The 15036-nt window shown below is 33.2% G+C and overlaps 2 protein-coding genes across 2 annotated transcripts; both read left to right on the forward strand.

Moving 5' to 3' along the window:
• Positions 1-4644: 4644 nt before the first annotated feature.
• On the forward strand, positions 4645-8168 carry LOC113779385. Its single transcript, XM_027324954.1, has 5 exons — positions 4645-5656; positions 5765-6881; positions 6970-7278; positions 7349-7448; positions 7527-8168. The coding sequence occupies exons 1-5, from the start codon at positions 4645-4647 to the stop codon at positions 8166-8168; spliced, it is 3180 nt and encodes a 1059-aa protein (XP_027180755.1).
• Positions 8169-8437: 269 nt separating this feature from the next.
• LOC113779386 lies at positions 8438-9913 on the forward strand. Its single transcript, XM_027324955.1, has 5 exons — positions 8438-8549; positions 8626-8882; positions 8977-9180; positions 9429-9530; positions 9659-9913. Exons 1-5 carry the CDS (start codon positions 8438-8440, stop codon positions 9911-9913), a joined length of 930 nt encoding a protein of 309 aa, XP_027180756.1.
• Positions 9914-15036: the final 5123 nt, after the last annotated feature.

A 15036-nucleotide genomic window follows, 5' to 3' on the forward strand; every position in this document is an offset into this window, starting at 1 on the left:
CTCTCCCTTGCATTTATATACTAATAGTAATTATTATCTTCTCTTGGATTTATATATTTTCTGGTTTAATCTTACCTACACTCTCTTGCATTTATGTACTAATAATAATTATGATCCTCTCTTTTTTCTTATTTAATATTACCTATTCTCACTTATATTTATTTACTTTCTCTAATTAATATAACAGGTGCCCCATCATACAAACCGTATCCTCGCTACAAACAAGAGATCATCTCAATTAGGCAAGCTTATAAATTGCATGTTGCAAAAAATTCTTTTTCTTTTTAGAATGATGTCTTCATGCTAGACCTTGGAGTCTGGACATGCTTTGCTTTGTTTCCTATTTCAGTCCCTCCATTTATGGCAATTCAATACAAAACTGCTGTTTCAGTGCCGTGTGAAAAAAGGGTATTGTCAGTAAACTATTCTCTAAGCAATTAAAAAGATTTGGTAATTGTATGTATATTCACATCAAATTATGCTCTCTTAACCAACATTTTAAGTGATTAATATTCTTATATAGGTTCAACCTGCATTATATACTTCACCTTATAAAAAGATGTAGAAAGCTTGCTGATCAAATTCAAGACTGAAATATGAAATTTGGAAATTGAAATTTAAGCCCTCCAACTATTAATTTGCTGGTTTCATGAAGTGATCCTAGTATGTTTGATAGTCAGTTGAACTTGAGAATTGAACTTAAACATTTTATTCCATGTATATTATATAGTTCAATAACAAGCATATGGTTTATAATGATGCTAAATTGATTAATGAAATGTTATATCTTAACCGTAATAGATTGTATACTAAAATTGAAAATGTGCATGCATGTATGAGAGAGGGAGAGAATTGGTAGAGAGGAGGAATGGCTTGTGTATTTGAGTAGAGATGTAAAAGAAAAAAAAAATGTATTTATCTGTTTGAAGGAGATTGGATATGCGTTTGAGGGAGTGTGTAGGTACATCTGTGTTAAATAAAAACACAATTTGAGTAAGCATTTGTATTATACTTGTCCATGAATTTAACAAATTAACTCATTAATTGATTATACACTTTTAATTATTTAGAATTGAAGTGATGCTTTAATGTATTTAGATGTAGGATAATGTGCAGAAAAAAAAACACATAATTTATTAATTTTAATCATTACAAAGGGTACATGTCTTTCCAATGAAGAAAAACTCAAGGCACTACAAGAAAATTTCCCTATTATGGCATACTTGTTAGGGCACTATTAAGCAAATGCCTCAAATAAACACTTATTAAGGCATTAGGTAGTTTTTGCCATACTAACACTTATTAATTAAATAAAAAAAGACAATGTATAAGGGACAAATCTTATAAGAAAAACTGAAAATAAAAGAATATAAAGAAAAAATTTGTAGAGGCATTTTAGAGATGTGCCTCAACAACTAATAGAAGGAAAAACAATCCCAAATTATCCACGAAAAGAAGCGGCAAATTGTTTCATGAAAAAACAGAAAAATGCTCCAAATTGGCGCCTAAGAGCAGCGGCAAAATTGTCCCAAATCCCAAATCCCCAAATCCCAAATCCCAAATCACAAATGCCGGTCTTTCTCCCTCACTCTCCCTCTCGGTCCTCTACCAATCTACCATCTCCAAAACTTTCATTTTTCATTGACCCATCTCTTTCCCGCACTCACTCTCTCTCGGTCCTCTTCCCTCAAACTATCTCCCCAAAGCTTCGATCTTTCCAAAATTGAGGTCAGTCATTCAATCATGATATCAAGATGGTTTACTTGGTTCTGTTTGAGTTTGTTGTTTTTGGGTTCCATGTCAGAATTTGTGGTTGTTTCTGTCTCTTTTTTGTTTTCCTGTCGGGAACTGTCTCTCTCAATTTCTATCAAGTTTGGTAATACAATTCAGGAACACGATTATTTATTTTCTTGAGAAACTGAAAACAGGGATATGATGTGAGGTACAAAATTTTGGAATATGGATTGGTTATATTTATGGAACTGATATTTTACAGCTACGCAGGGTGAATAAGGCCACTCCGTAATCAAAAAATGCTATTGCTAGATATGAAAGCATCAAACTATCATAATTCATTTTGGTTTATGAATTAGAATATATTTTCATTTATGTGCTTCTGAAAGTTTTTTCTCGGATAAGTGATGCATTTTTGGTTCATTAGCAAAAGTAAGCTTGTTGTGTGATTTGTTAGTCATTGTACTTAAAATACGAATAAAGTCATTGTACCTGTAACAAATTCTTGATCTGTTTGATGTAAAAGGACTCTCGTGTGTCTTGTATATTTTCTTAATACATCTGTCTACATAATTTTCTATATCTATATATATGTATTTGTGTCTGTGTATGACCATAGTGAGTGTTACCTAGCACTGGTCCAATCTTAATTTTTAATTAATTAATGTACTGTAGTTATTGTAGTTGGAGAGTACTACTAAATGCAAAGGATGAAGATGAGAACCCAATAAACTGCAGAGAAAGAGTTAAAGAATGAACCTTTAGCATTCTTCATCTTTAGCAAAAAAAAATCCTTGGCATACTATTGTATATAATAGAAGTTAGATCAAAATTCTACCAAAATTAGTGTACTGAAAACACATAATACTGCAGGATCTAAAGAAGAAAGCAGAGAAAAGGCAATAAAGCGCACTGCTTCCACATTGGGTAGAATGCTAAGTAAAGCATAAAGACTAAAAGAAGAAAAGAAACAGTACAATAGGTAGATCTGTCATGCTTGCTAGTACCAAAATTAAGTACTTACGCTAATTTTAAGTAGTTCTTAGGTGCAAATGAGAAGGCTTTAATTAAGTGGGTAGACTATTAATTAAGTTATTTTTCAACTATTTAAATTTGTATACCAAAAACAGGAAAAAAAAAATTTATTCTTCATCGACCACAAGATAACAGCCAATGTTTCAATAACGCCACTCTTAAATTTTCTTTCTGTACTCTTTAGTACCTTTTTTCTCTATAAGGTTAGACATATGCCACCAGACTAATATATCCGAAAGGTGACACCTTACACTCTCCTCTTGTCCAGGTAAATTTTTTGCTGTGAAATATATTGGAAATCTGACTAGCAAACTAGTTGAAAAAATTTCTCCTTTGAATTGAGTCATATAAGTTCATATTGTCCTATAACTGAGTTTTATATCTAACTTAGTATATAACCATTTCCCCATTCCATACTAATAAAAGTTGTACTGACTGAGAGTGTTGTTGATATATTGCATCCAAGATTCCTACTGCTAACAAACTATTTCCAAGGTCTTTTCGAAGCATTTCATCTATTTCTCAGAAAACATGTCTGATACCCTTTGTTTAGTAGCCTTTGCTTGTCTTTTGATTCCGTTTACTTTTCCTCTTTTATCTTCTAGGATAATTGCATATATGTGGCTAAACTTGTACAATTTCTAACTAGATCAATTGAGTGAGATAGGAAGACAAATGCCTAAACAAGACAATAGAATAGCCAAGATTGTGTGTCCCTCCAAAGCGATAAGGGCTGCTGGTGACATCGATTTGTATTCAGCCCTTACCTAGCTTTCCATGATGACTAGCTTCATACAATAAAAACTTTTAAAAATCAGAATCAGCACCCAGAAATCAGTATAAACCTGGTTCAAGCAGTTGCTAATGAACTTAATTAGACTGATTTTTGTTAATCTTTAAGTGCAGCACTTAATGGTTCAAGATGTCGAAGATAATTGATCATTTTTGGTTTCCAAGTGGCTTATTTTGCGCATATTTAACGATCCATTTATGTTGGTTGCCATGATGTTGGTTTTCAAAGTAAACTTAAGATGTCTCTAGAAATTTATGTTGATGATAGTTTACTCTTCTTTAACAATCAGTTTGTAGCTCTCACTAGCTCTCTATCCTCCCAATCTCTTTTCTTTTGATTTCTCCCAATCTCAGAGATAATCACTAGCTCTGATATTTGTAGCTCACTAGCTCTCACTAGTTGCAGCACCGTTAAACATATGAAATAATAGCCAAGGCAACAGATGCAATGAATTTTTTTAATTCTATATTTGTTTGATTAAATCGACCTAAGAAATGGATTAATCAATCTAAAGAATCCTAAAGGGGAACGGGGAGAAGTGAGTGCTAGTATTTTCTTTTACTTTTTTCAATTTCTTTCTATTTTCCTCTTTTCTAAACCGTAATTAAGACCTCTATTATAATTTGTTAAAAGCTTAAGCAATTGGTGTAAAAATGCAATAGGTCCTATTTTAAAATTTACTCAAGGTAGTTGCTTTTACTTTATTTTGGACAGGTTTATATTTGCTGGTAAGTATTTGACGGACGAAAAGTGCTAGACTTTGGCACTCTTGAGCAGGTACATTCCTTTATTGGTCTAATTTTATACGTTCACATGCCTGATTAGTCTTGTTCTAATTTGCTTTTGAATATAGCAGTTGGTAATTTATTATTTGAATTTTGCTATTAAAAGTGTTCATACATTACAAAGGTTTGCTGATATGAAATTGAGTATTTAAGTCTAATTTAATCTATCTTGCAATAAATTACAAAATTATTGGTTATTTTAGCTGTTATCTCATATAAAATGCATTATTTCAGGTACTCACTCATTGACACTCCTTTATGTTGTTTGATGAGTAAATATTTGATTACTCTAATAATATGGATAAGAGTTGGATGTGGAAAGATAGAAGAAGTGGTGAATTTGAAAAGGGTTTGGAATTATTCTTAAACTATGCATTTAAGCATTCAAGTCATGGGAATGGAATGATTGCTTGTCCATGTTCAGAATGTAAATGTGGAGTATGTGTGTCTAGGGCAGATGCAAAAATTCATTTGAAGGTGTTTGGATTTCTTAAGGGATACACACAGTGGGTAGCTCACGGGGAATTTGTATACTCTTCTGCACCGATACAGACCTCAGACAATGTTCCTCATAACGTATCTGATATAGGTGATGACATGAATGGTCTAGTTCATGAAGCCTTAGGAATACCTCAACAAGATCCTGCTATGGCTGGTATATTTGAATCTAATCAGGAACTACCGAATTCAGTTGCTGAAAAGTTTTATAAGTTAATTGATGATTCTCAACAAGAACTCTACCCTGGTTGTAAAAATTTTTCCAAGCTTTCGTTCATAATTCGCTTGCTTCACTTGAAGTGTCTGGGTAAATGGAGTAACAAAATCTTTGATATGCTTCTTGATTTGTTAAGAGAAGCATTTCCTGAAGCCATGGAAAAATTGCCTAAATCTTACTATGAGTCTGAAAAAGTAATGAAAGAATTAGGACTTGGATATGAAAAGTATGATGCTTGTCCTAATGATTGCACTTTGTATTGGGGGGTAAATGCAAAAAGAACTTGTTGTGAAACATGCAAAGAACTTAGATGGGAAGCATCAGAAAATGATCCATCCGGTGAGAAAAGAAAAGTCACACGTAAGGTTTTATGGCATTTTCCACTAAAACCCAGGTTGCAACGTTTATTTATGTCATCTAAAACTGCAAAGCATATGAGATGGCACTCGGAGGGTCGTACTAAGGATGGTTATATGAGGCACCCTGCTGATTCCCCAGCTTGGAAAACTTTCGATTATCAGCATACAGATTTTTCTAAGGATCCTCGTAATGTTAGGTTGGGATTGGCTTCCGATGGATTTAATCCATTCAAAAGTATGAGCTCTACTCATAGTACATGGCCGGTGATTTTGATACCTTATAATTTACCGCCTTGGATGTGTATGAAACAGCCATATTTAATGTTGTCATTGTTGATACCAGGTCCACATGCTCCTGGTAATGATATTGATGTATATTTACAACCTCTAATCAAAGAATTGAAAGAATTGTGGGAGATGGGGATCAATACATATGATGCATCTTGCAAACAAAACTTTCAATTAAGAGCAGCATTATTATGGACTATCAGTGATTTTCCTGGCTATGCAGTTTTATCCGGTTGGAGTACTAAAGGAAAATATGCATGCCCTGTTTGTCATAAACACACAACTTCACAACGGTTAAGGCATAAGGATTGTTATATGGGCCATAGAAAAATTTTGGATCCGGCTCATACTTTTAGGAAGAATTCTCGAGCTTTTAATGGAAAGGAAGAACATGGGAGAGCTCCTGAAAAATTGATGGGGTCTACAATTTTATCTGAATTGAAAAATTTTCAAATCAGATTTGGAAAATTAGTTGATGATAATCCAACATTGCCATTCAGTTGGAAAAAGTTGAGCATTTTCTTTGATCTTCCTTATTGGAAAGATAATTTAATTCGTCATAATTTGGATGTCATGCATATTGAAAAGAATATTTGTGATTGCATTGTTGGGACATTGTTGAATCTGGATAAAAACAAGGATGATTATACTGCACGCTGTGATTTACGTGACATGGGTATAAGGCCGGAACTTCATCCAGTTGAGAAAGAAAATGGTAGATTTTATTTGCCTCCAGCCTGCTTTACAATGGACAGGAAGGAAAAAGAAATTTTCTGTAAAGTGCTAAAAAAAGTGAAGGTACCGGACGGGTATGCAGCTAATATATCTAGATGTGTGAAAGTGAAGCCAGTCAAAATTTATGGACTTAAGAGCCATGATAACCATATTTTGATGCAGCAGTTGTTGCCAATAGCTTTGAGAAAAACATTATCGAAGGCAGTCCGCTCTCCATTGATTAAATTGAGTAGGTACTTTCGAAAGTTGTGCTCTAAAGTCCTTTGTGCTGAAGATTTAGTCCACATGGAGATGGAGATTGCTATTATACTTTGTCAACTCGAGAGAATCTTTCCACCATCTTTTTTTGTTATCATGGTGCATTTATCTATCCATTTGGCCACCGAGGCAAAAATTGGAGGGCCAGTCCATTATCGCTGGATGTATCCTATTGAAAGGTATGTGTTCTGAATTAAATTAATAATCTTAATATTTATTTATTTATTTGGGCACCTTGAAGTCTTATGATATCATATTTCTTCTAAGGTACTTGGGCACCTTGAAGTCTTATGTTCGAAACAAAAGTCGACCAGAAGGTTGCATTGCTGAAGGGTATATAGCAGAAGAGTGCTTGACATTTTGTTCATTTTTCTTGGCTGATTATGTGGAGACAAAATTGAATCGATCAAACAGAAATGAAGATGTCGCTAAAAGTTCTTCAACTGGACTAGATTTGTTCTCAATGTCAACTCGTCCATTAGGCAAAGGAATTCCCACTAAATTCAGTGATGAGATTTTGAGAAAAGCACATCAATATGTCCTATTCAATTGTGACCATGTCAATCCCTATATCAAGTAAGTAAATAATATTTCAAAAATGTCCTATTCAAAGTTATCTAGAGCTCATTGAATATTGTAATTGCAGCCAGCATTATCAATTGATTCAAGAAAGGAATCCCCGAGCTGGAAAACATGTTATTGAACTCATGCATAGTGAGAATTTTGCATCTTGGTTTGCCAATCATGTATGTTATTAAACATTGCTAGTTATTAGCTGTGTTTGTACTACAAATTTGTCTCTAATGTTCTTATATGTAATACAGATTGAGCACAGTATAGAATGCAAGGGAGATACATTACTTATGGATTTGAAGCAGCTTGCTAAGGGTCCAAATATTGTTGGGATACAATACAAAGGACTGCTTGTCAATGGTTTTCGATTTCATACAAGAGAGTTGGAGAAAAAAAGAAAAACACAAAATAGTGGAGTCATGGTTAATGCCACAACCTCGAGTTTTGCAAGTGCAAAAGATAATAATCCAATTTTGAGTGATTTGGATTATTATGGAATTTTGACTAACATCATTGAGTTAGACTACAGAGAAGGTCGAAAAGTGTTGTTATTTGAATGTGATTGGGTCTCCAAAGGAAAAAGGCTAAAGCAAGATGAGGATGGGTTCATGTTAGCGAACTTTTCGAATGTAAAGCGGCACAATGAACCTTATATTCTTGCTGTTCAAGCATCACAAGTATTTTATGTGGAAGATCCTCTTGAAAATGGGTGGCATGTTGTTATCACCACAAGACCAAGAGCTGAGTACAACATGGATCATGTGGGTGATGTGGACATGTACTTGCAAAGTCCAATTTCAAACATACAGTTGGAAGATGACAATGGAGATGTTAGCTACATCCGTGATGATGTTCAAGGAGTCGGATTGATTCCAATTAGGCCAAATTCATGATATGCTTCCACTGTAGATGCTATGTTTTATTAATTTGTTGCATGTAGACTTATCAAATTATCTCTGGCTATGCCTAATATTGATGTACCATGTTATAATTTTGGAACAAGATGCTGTTTACTTAGCTAGTAATGTTGTTTAGTTATTTATTTATTTTTTCTTACTTGCTGAAGTTTCATTTTTACATTGCAAGTGCTGAATTTTAGTTGTAGTTTATTAACTTTATTAAATTGACTAAATGTTACATGAATTGAGTTTGTTGTTCAGACATGGCTAGGACTAAGAAGCGAAGAAATTCCAGCAGCAGCCGACTTATTGATGAACCAATTGATGAGCATATGGAAAATCAGTCTATAAGAGTGGAAGAGCTTCAGAATACAGGTATTAGCAAGAGCATTTGAGATTTTTAAGTATATTATTGCATATACACTAATAAATATTGTTTTTATTTTTTTAGATGATGAGACTGATGGTGATGTGGAGGCAAAAAAAACACGAGGGCCAACATATATGACAAGTGTTTGGGGTCAGCCTACATCTCATCGTTATAAAGTTAAATTCAACAAACTTGGCAAACCAGTGGGCAAAAATAAATCAAGATTTACAGAGTTTTTGGGTACAATATCAAGAAATGGTTCATATGCCCCAATTGACGTCCAAGATTGGCGAAAAATTGACAATTCTCGGAAGAAAGACATGTTAAAGATTGTCAAGGTAATAAAGCTTAAATCAGTTAATACTTGTATCAATATTTGTTAGTTATTTATGATATGATGGGTGGAATCTAAGCACATGAAATATATTGTAGGAAAAATTTGATGTCCCTCCCAGTGCAAAAATTTGGATTCTTCGTGCTTTGGGCAAGTATTGGAGGAATTGGAAGGCATGGATTAAAGCAACATACTACAAGCCAAATATACAAGTTGAAACTCAAATGCTCAATTTAGATGTGAGAGTGGTAAAAGATCAATATAAAGTCATTGCTGATTATTGGGAGTTAGAAGAAACAAAGGTATATGTATATTCCCTTTATGTAATAGTATATCAGTATTTTAGAGTTATTTCTAAATTATTTGTATGTGATATAGAAAACTAGTGAAAAAAATAAAAATGCAAGGGCAATGAAGACCACGAATCATAATACCGGGAAGAAATCATTTGCCCAGATTCGAGCAAACATGGTAAACATTTCTGGCTATTCTATTATGCTTTATTTAATATTATTTCAATTTGTTTAAACAAAAATTCTTTTTGATACAGAAGAAAAAATTAGGCCGCAATCCTTCACGAGTTGAAATGTTCAATCACTGCTACACTGATAACAAAGGAAACCCATCTAGTAGTGCAGCAGCTAATATTATGGTAAGTAAAATCTTTCATTATGCTGTTTACTTGCTTTAAAATATATTAGAAAGATCTATCCATTACTTTCTAATCTATATTAGGATTGTACAAATGTAATCATTGTCTTACTCTTTACCCTTTTGCAGCTTGCAATGAATGAAAAGGTTAGTCAATTGCCTCCTGATACTGAAGATCCTATTGGAAAAAATGATGTATTTGCACAAGTAGTTGGGCAAGACAAGCATGGGCATGCACGGATGTATGGTTTTGGTATATGTCCAACTGATGTGTGGGGTGATGAACCTAGTCGAAGTGGATCTCAGCGACTAGTGTTGGATCAAAAACATGAAATATTAGAGATGAAGGCAAAATTTGCTCGCTCAGCAAGAGGAACAAATTAAAGATCAAGCAAGAGAACTTGCTAACCTGAAAGCTTATTTAGAGCAACAAAATGGTCATAACTTGCTGAATCAATCAAGAATCACTTCAACATCATCTAATCATATCTCAACCTCAAGTTCCAGTCTTAGACCTCTTAAAGTAAGTTTTTTAATATATTTGTTCGGTAATGCCAGCCCTCTTTGCTTGATAATGATCTGATATTTAGGCATGTTGTGGTATTACAATATGAAAGCAATTTTAGTTTATTTATTTTTATTTTTATCTCATGTTACTCTTTGCATGAATGACCAAAGATTACTAAGATGATGCTGACCAAAGATTACATTTCTCTGTGCTGTGTTTATTACTTGAACTGTAATGTTGAAGCTTTTAATTTCTCCAATCTGACTGAAGCGTAGAGTTGATGGAAATATGCTAACTAAGTATCCCAAAGGCTATTCGATAGACATTTGATATGCGCTGCTGGCTGTATCAACATTAGTAACACTTTTGCTGTTTTGCTTGAAAGGGATTTCCTTGAAATGGTCCGACCATGTAGATATGTTTTGCTATTACAATTTGAAAGCAATTTTAGTTTAGTTATTTTTATATTTGTTACATGTTACTCTTGAGTAGTTGTGGACTTTTGTAGAAGTATGGACTGGAATTTTGATGTGACTAATTTGCATATGGTTAGTTTTCTGATGTTTCGAGTTTTGCATTTTCATGTAGGAGGGAGACTGGATTTCTCTTTTTAGCTTAGATGAGCCAACAAAAGTTGTGGCAATTGGACGGCTTCAATCCCTTGATCCTTCTACAATAGTTGGAGGCCAACCACTAGGTTCGAATTGGTGTGAAGTGCTAGTTCAAGTTGTGGTTGAACGTGATGAGCATTTGATTAGGCCTTATGTGCCTTTGCAGACAATTGCTGATTCAATTGGTGCTCCTATAGCTTGGCCAACAAAACTAGTATGTTTTTCCTTTTCTAGCTTTCAAATTATGTTAACTGTTAATATCTCATATATATGTTTGTTTCATTTGATAATTACGATAGATTTTAATACATAATATACTTATGCTATAGGTAAAAATTTGCGAAGATTGATGTGCTGAAATTCAAAAGTGGACAAGGTGTTGCAGCATATGGATACTTATCCACTTATATGGAAGTGCTCTAACTGTAAAAGGACAAAGTGTTGCTACACATATTACAAGAAGTTGGTCTACTAGTGGTTTAGTTGATTTTAATTTATCTAGTGCTATTTAGGTGAAATCGTGGCAAACAATTAGTAGGACATTCTAGCTGTTTGATGAATGTTAAAACAAATATTATGTTTTTTTTTGCAAGGATGAAAGTTTAATTGGTTGGTTGGAAAACTACTAGGAGTTATAAGTACTTTAATTGTAATTATTGGTTATGGTGATAATTTGAAAGTGGATTTTCAATCAAATATTGCTGATTTTGGTCATTGAATGTGAGATGTCGAATATGAATGTACGATTATATTGACACAATAGGAATGTTATATTCACAGCAGTACCTGTGGCTGGGCATAAAAAAGAAAAAAAAATTCCAGTCTATTGAGGCACTTGAAAGTGTCACGATAAGGGTTTTTCGTAGTAGAAATTTTCTTTTTACATAGCAGGTTTTTGAGGCATTTTAAAACACTTTTAAAGGTTGATATAGAGGCATTTGCCAGTATCTACATTAAGCTATATAGTGGCATACTTGCATGCCTCAATAACAACCATTTTGTGACAAATACTACTATCTCAAGAACGGACTGTTAAGGCATTTTTAAGTGTCAACTTAAAGTTAAGATGACATTGTTTTGTGCCTCTAAAAAGTTGAGTTCTTGAAAGTTGAATCCCAATTAAAGGCATTTTTTGGTGTAACCATTATAACCTTGTGTTGGCACTTCTAAATGTCTGCATTGTTTCCTGTGTCGTGGCACTTAATTGTGCCTTAAAAAGCTTTTGTGACATAGGTTTTACATGGCACACTAAGTATGTGCCTCAATATATTAAGTGCCTCAACAAAGCGTGACTTGTGACATTTTGATGCGCCTCTATAAGCAGTTTTTCTTGTAGTGAGGTCAGATAATACTCAAAATGTGCTCAACGAATAACTAATTACAAGTTTAACTACTATGACTAATCTTTCCATAAAGCAAGTTTAGTTCTTTAAGGCCATGAGCAGAAGAGATGGGTGAGAAATGCAATTGAAAAAAGAAAAAAATTGTTTCAAGTTATAAATCTTGACTAAATTATCATATGTTGGTATTTTTGGTTAATTACTAGAAGATTTTTAGAAATTTGGTTGATGTCACTGCAAAATTCTGAATTTACAACTTCCTACGTAAAAATTACAAGCAACATTTGTTACACCTGTTTTCATACATAAAATTATCAGGTTATGTACTTAAAAGCATTTTTTAGTGCTTGAAGTTGTGCTTTTTATTGATGGATCCACTTAATTTAAAGAAAATAAATTCTTGACTGTGAGTTACACAATTATTGCTTATAGACATTGTCGAATTTGAGTTGATCAAGATGGGATGAATGTAATGAAAATTGGAAATTATAAAGCACCTATGCACATTTTTTTTTTTGCCAGAGATAAAAAAAAAGGTCACAAAGACAAACATATATATATATATATATACTTATACAAGTTATATAGAGATGAAATGCGGTGTATATATAATTACATTCTAGGATAGAGATTGCGAAAATGACACAAATTTGTCTAAAAGATAGTGCATTTTTAATATGGAAAGCCACAAATTTGCCGGTATATAGTACTAATGTGTATTGCGTTATTAAGAGTTATGATAATTAGAGACTATATAATTGAGTTTCTTTTTATTAAATCTTAACCTGGTAAATGTTCATAGTATTTTTACTTCATTTCTTTATTTTTTTGGTGTGTTTATATTGTTAGTTCAGGTTTCCATTTCATGAAATTTTATGAAACTACAAAAGAGTTACGTAACATGACAACAAAACATGCTTACAAACTTTATGATATGATTCTTTAATCCTTATCCACCCCTTCTACCAACTATAGAACAGCACCGACTCAATGATGAGGAGCATAAAGACATGATGTTGGGGGAAGTTGGAAAGAAGCAATAAACTTTATTTTCTTAATTACTTTCCCCCAAATTCATTATTCATAAAGACCTAATGCTGGTGGGGAAAGTTGAAAAAGCTGAAGCAATTTTTGTTCTTCTTAGTTTACATTGCAACCAACTGAATGGTGCGTCTGAAAGCTAAAAGCTGTTAGTACAATACTTTACTTTGTAAGGCTTAAATTAAACTGCATTTTGTCTGGTTCTTTCATATTCTATGTTGTCCCTGTGATCAAACTTCATGAGAGAATAGGTTTTTACACAGCAGCATGATCAGTGACAGTAACCGGAGTACTGGAGTACAAATTAGCCTTGTGGTTGTCAAGAGAAGCCAAAGCATTTACTTTTTATTTCATTTTATTTATTTTTTGTTGTTGATAGTGGATATCAATCTGGTCGAGTTTTTTTTGAGAAAAAAGATTGGGTGAATTTGACTCTAATCATTACCATAGGTCAGAAGATGTTCTTAAAATCATCGGTCGTTTACAGAGATTTTTACAGATAGTCTACTAACATAGCCTTTACACTAACATCGGTAGTGTAATTTTAATACACGATTTATTGTAAGAAAGTGTTCTGTTCTTACCAACTGAATCAACGTGTATTGGCGTTGAGTTCTATGAGTGATATTACCATTCTCAACTTCAAACTTTTAATTTCTTCCGGTGGAAGAAATCACTTATGATCACAAAAGAAAAATAGAGGTTACTTTTCTATCTTTGTTTTTCGTTTGATAGAAGAATGGAGGCTTCCATGAAGTTATTTGCACGTCTAAGTGATACAACTATTCAAATGATGGGATGATTATCCTTATATTTTCAACATTTCATTTAATTTCCTGCGATCCAATTAATGATAGTTTAAGAAAGACTATCAATGTCCATCTCAGGGACATCAAACTAGTAACAGAATCATTGTTCTCTTGCTTTTTCAAGGATTTACTATTTCATTAAGCTAAAAAGTATCGCTTTAGTTTCATTTCATAATGGATTACACCAGTGGACTACGTATGGTCCTCCCAATGAAATTATTCGGCTTGGCCTTTCTTTTGTTTCTTCTTGGTCACTTTTATCTGAAAAGGACCAACATGATAAGTTAGACTTGCTAGTATGTGGCTCATGCAGTTGGTACTTCGATAAAACTTACATTCTCAAATCATTAATGTTATGTTCATTGAATCTCAAATGCTTGTAGTCTCAAATCAATGTTATGTTCATTTAATCTCAAATGCTGTTCAGATTTTGACACTTTAAAATTAATTTTGGACGAGCAGGAATATTTTCTCTAGTATATATATTTTTTCAAAGAAAAAAAAATTCCCATGACAATTTACATCACTACCATGTAATGTAAACCGTCCGAGGTACAACATGGGATTGAAGCCATATCGTAATCTCTTACTGATAAGCAAACCCCACAGCTAAAAGACGCATGAAGGACCCAGATATTGGAGAATCCGAGGCCTGACCTGATTGAACCTTCACACGAGCTATACAGTTTTCCACAAGATGCCAAGATATTGAGGATCCTGCAACTGTGCTAAGGAGGAGCAAAGTTTAGGTACTTGCAGAATTTAGGGAAAGTTAGGTCATCTTTTCACGTTTTGTATCGTAAAATTTGCCAAAAGAGAATAAATGCTTACAGCTTTACAAGTTTTTAGGTACCATATGCAGAAGTGCAACTTCTTATTTAGGATCAAGTTTCCATATATATCTATATATATATATAAGGAAAAATTCTATGGTCTTTGTAGAGAACCATTCTCTCAATTGGTATCCATTAACGATACGATGGTAATGGTCTATCTTATAAAATATTGAAAATGTTATAATTTAATGCTCAAAAACATATATTTTAACATCCAATGGTACATTTAATCTAAGGATATGATATGTAAAGGAGCTGTAGAATCTCTCATACAGTATACGATGTCAATATTTACCATCCATAAGAACCCAAAACAAAAAAGTGAAATCTATAACTCACAAAGTACTATGCATATGCATTTA

Source organism: Coffea eugenioides, chromosome 8, assembly GCF_003713205.1.
Source record: "Coffea eugenioides isolate CCC68of chromosome 8, Ceug_1.0, whole genome shotgun sequence".
Taxonomy (NCBI): domain Eukaryota; kingdom Viridiplantae; phylum Streptophyta; class Magnoliopsida; order Gentianales; family Rubiaceae; genus Coffea; species Coffea eugenioides.